The sequence below is a fragment of the Watersipora subatra genome, chromosome 3 (genome assembly GCF_963576615.1).
Source record: "Watersipora subatra chromosome 3, tzWatSuba1.1, whole genome shotgun sequence".
NCBI classification, from domain to species: Eukaryota; Metazoa; Bryozoa; class Gymnolaemata; order Cheilostomatida; family Watersiporidae; genus Watersipora; species Watersipora subatra.
In genome coordinates, this window is record NC_088710.1 from 34855265 (window position 1) to 34859551 (window position 4287).

General features: G+C 32.5%; 1 protein-coding gene across 1 annotated transcript; it reads left to right on the top strand.

Annotated features, from left to right (window-relative positions):
- Positions 1-1176: 1176 nt before the first annotated feature.
- On the top strand, positions 1177-3907 carry LOC137391489 (uncharacterized). Its single transcript, XM_068077981.1, has 3 exons — positions 1177-1313; positions 2659-2828; positions 3387-3907. Exons 1-3 carry the CDS (start codon positions 1181-1183, stop codon positions 3663-3665), a joined length of 582 nt encoding a protein of 193 aa, XP_067934082.1. The 5' UTR covers positions 1177-1180; the 3' UTR covers positions 3666-3907.
- The last annotated feature ends 380 nt before the right edge of the window (positions 3908-4287 follow it).

The following is a 4287-nucleotide window of genomic DNA, read 5'->3' on the forward strand; positions in this document are numbered from 1 at the left end:
AACATTAGACAAGCAAGGAGTTACCTTATCCCAAATGTTTTTAGAAGTTGCTCTCTTCTACAACAGGAAGTTACATAACTTAGGTAAGTAGCAATAAAAATTGTTGATTAAGTAAAAAGTTTTGTGTTAGGTTTCCTCTGTTAGTTTGCTTTGAACATTCAATAAACCATGTGTTTAATGTTACATTAACCACGAACCTGAGCCAATTAAAACAAAACCTTTACAGAGTTTTGTAACCGCTTAAGACTATTAGTGTCAGTTATATAAAGCTAAATAAGAATTATCCTCTCTCTAAAGATCAAATCTTAGTTTTATTAGAAAGTCTGATCTTGGAACTGTTTGATTTTTCTTCACTTTTGTTATTTTTCTCTCATTAGCACTACATTTCAAATTAAGCCACAGAGCTGTAGCAAATAAGGTGAATAGTATGTTTTAACATGAGCCTCTTTTAAGCATGTATTACAGCATTTTACACAACGTGTAACTTCATGAATATTATAGATGTCCTAACTAATATGTTACAGTTTTATAACACTAGTAGTTTTTAATCAGTAAATTATGAGTTCAATTTAAATAGACGTCAAATAGACGTAAATAGACGTCTCTTAGAGCTTATGTTATCAAATTTTCAAACTAAGTATTTATTCTCGGAAAACTTCAAATTTGTGAAAAACCTCATCACTTTAGGATATAAACATCTGTTATGTAGATCACATTTGGTAAGGGTGCTCTATATTTACAAGTTTCTCTCTTTCAGCAACTACATTTGACTTGATATAGCTAGTCTATATCAAATCAAATGCAGCTATCATATCTACATTTGATGTATGTTCTAAAAAGCTATACCTCTGTATAGCTAGTCAAATTATCTTGTTGGGTTATATGTACCTCGAATCAGCACATTCTTCCTAGTGCTGACTCGAGTTTCTTCCAAGTGCTGACTCTAGAGCTTAGTTGAGTTGTGGCTGAGTTTAGAAGAGAGCCTCATTTTAGTTATTATATGAAAAGCTTTTATCTTGTATTTAAATGTATCTTATTACATAAACATATTAACTTAATTTCTTTTTGAAAATTAAACTGATTTTCTCTTTTGTTTGTTATTATATTTAATCTTGAAGCTTGTAATTTGCATGCACTTACAGTGAAAACGTTCTGCTATAATAGCATGCCTATGTGGCCAATGACAAAAAGGGTAAAGATTAGACATATTCCAACCCACCCAGATTATGATCATCAGAATATGAAGAGATATTCTCATGAGACAGACAGAAAGAGAATGTCTCAAGAGTCTACACGAAGGAGGTCTACTGCGAGTAAGGGTTTATCTATGGTTTTCTCTTTATAAGTTTATAATTCAACTTGCTAGGTAAGTTTGATGTGACTTATCTTGTTAAGTAATTCTGATGTTCATGTAAGTACACGGACTATTTCAAGTATTTTACAGTTTATTTTGCCTATGTTAATTTAAACATTTCTTGTTTAGTGAAGTAATTGTAACTTACATTGTTGGATAGGTTCACTGTGACACACCTTAGTGTGTAAGTTTATTGTGACTTACCTTGTTAGGTAAGTTTATTGTGACTTACCTTTTGAGTCGTTTTTGCTGACTTATCTTGTTTGGTAAGTTGACTGATACTTACCTTGTTGTGTTTTAGAAAAATAACTGACTGCAATGTTTATGCTCAATTTGAGTGTGTGCAAGTATGACTCATTGTCCTATGAGTGTTTGTGAGTGTGTTAATAATACTTATTAAGTTGTGTGTGGAGATTAGCGCTTACTAGGTACAGCCAACTCTCTGTACAAATATACACACAACATCATGTATAAGAAATATAAACAGAAAAGATTTTAGTCCTAAATAGAATGTTACAATGAAAATAGTAATAGCCATGCAATATAACAGTAATATTACTCACTGCCACCAAAAAGCACGTATTCAAAAGGTAGATATTCATACAGTAAGATGACAGCCTCTTTATGAGTATAAGATTCTTTTTATTTAAATCCTGACATGTCACAGTTTCTATAATTACACAACGCAACTATAGTTGCTGTTCTTTAACTGAGTGTTAGTTTTGGATGAATATCTATAAAGATTTGTACTGATCGCAGATAAATCAAACGATTTTAATTAGAGCCGATGAACTTCTATTGGCTGTTACTCCTATTTGAAGAGTCCTCCCCTAAAGACAGGTCAGGCAAAACTGTATAGTGTTAGACTTGAGCAAGGTTGCCTGCCTCATTGGGTCAGAAACTAGAAACTGACTGAGTACAGAACCAGAAGTAGAAATTAACTTACCAAATAGAACTTGATAAATACACTTTTGATTGTTCTTAGCAAGAAAATTGCTTCATATATTTTTCAGTTGAGCCAGATTTTACCAGGTACCACAAGGATCCAATGAGACATTGACCAATTTTCATATTTCAACTATTCTACCTCATCTAATTAGCTGCCACCGTTTAAGTCTGTGCTAATTTAAGCAATCTCACTCTGTCCTTTCAAGATTTCTTGACTCTAGATTAAAATATTTAAATTTATTTGAACTTATTGGTTTTCTGACAAAATCTATAAGTCATTTTTGTGTGACTCTTACAGTATTTATGAGATCAGCATCAATATATTAACTAAATTACATGCACATGTTTGACTTTAGCCAATTCGTCTCGAAATGGTTCGATCAAACTGCCACCCATACCAGGCGCTCACTCTGCCAGCATTAATTCTAAAGACCCATTCAGTTTGATACAAGACACTCTTCAAATGATAGATACTCCTCCCGGTAACAATTCCAGCCGTATGAGCTGGGACCTCATCAGAAAAGTGGTATGTCTGTCATAGTTTATATATAGTTGTGCAAGTCTTATTATGGGGAATCTTTGTTTGATCTCTATTAACTACTTTAATTTTTTGATAAATAGTTTATTTTGGCCATTTCCTTGACCTTATAGTATTTAAAAATAATTTTATAGTAGTTTATCTCTGTGTGATATTCATTGCATTTTTTATGGCTTATGTAATAAAAGGCAACAAAAGGACTACTTTTTACTGTTTTTTATTCTTAGCAAACAAAATAAAATGCAGCTGGTTTGAGTTAGAGCCTTAGTTCGCAGAGTTAGGGCCTTAGTTTGCAGGGTCAGAGCCTAGTCTTTAGATCTGAACCAACATAACATCCCACTAACCCTAGCATCAAGCGTTACCTAGCAACAAAGTATGAAGAAATTTGTAACTTCAGTGTTACTGAAATTGCATGAAAGGACAACCCTGAAATAGCATGCTTCTGCTTCACTTTCATATACCTTTTTCTGCAATGTTGTTCAATTAAATTCTATAAAAGTGAGTTATTACTAGTTTATCAAGCTATGACTTACATATTGATTACAGAGAGACTGCTTGAATGAAGAATATATAAACAATGTGAAACTCTCAGCTATAGATCAGTCTCAGAGATGGTGGAAAGAGACAAAAAAGAAGCTCAAACAAGAACAGCCATGTTTACTCACACAAGTTCATGACATACACAACATTTATTTACCCAAAAATACTAAAAATATATTGTTGCCTGAAGCGTATGATGGGGTTGGTGCTACACCTCCTGACCAGTATAAAAGATCTAGGGCTAACTCTTTGCAGCATACACCATTTAGAAACTTGAGCATTTAGTCATCGTTCTAAAGAGAAACTATTGAAAAATTGACACTTTTTCATTTATTCATTTTATGCATGTTATTTTGTTGTGTCACTCTTCATTCAGAGCCAGTGTGGTATATTACTAGTTAATTACTAGTTAGTTATCAAGCTCTCTGTTTGTTATTTGCAGATTCATACTTCATAGCTAGCTGTCTATGCAGCTTATAACGTAAACAACTTTGTGTGCATTTCACATGAAAATGGTAAATACAACACACTGCAACACGATGATATCTTATCTCTTATGACTTCTCCGCCGAAAGACAATTGTCCAATATATTTTGAATCCAAAACTATGATAAATCAAAGAATAATTATAGATGCTGAAATGAATAGATAACTTCAAGGTTAATAAAGTTAGAGGCCTTATTGTGAGCAGGCAACTTCAAGGTTAATAAGTTAATAGAGCAAGTCCTTATTGTGAGCAGGAAACTTCAAGGTTGAGGAGGTACAAGTTTTTAATTGTAAGGAAATTAAAACTAGTTTTGAATGAAGGATGTTATGACACCTAAACAACAAATGGGAAATCAGATAATTAAGTTAATCATAATATATTTAATATTATTGCCAAGCTTTTGTGATTTTTTTTGCCAAA

Coding starts and splice junctions, on each gene's coding strand:
- LOC137391489 (XM_068077981.1), top strand. CDS start 1,181: ATGACAAAAAGGGTAAAGATTAGACATATTCCAACCCACCCAGATTAT. Junction 1,314..2,658: donor ACGAAGGAGGTCTACTGCGA/GTAAGGGTTTAT, acceptor GTTTGACTTTAG/CCAATTCGTCTCGAAATGGT. Junction 2,829..3,386: donor GGGACCTCATCAGAAAAGTG/GTATGTCTGTCA, acceptor TATTGATTACAG/AGAGACTGCTTGAATGAAGA.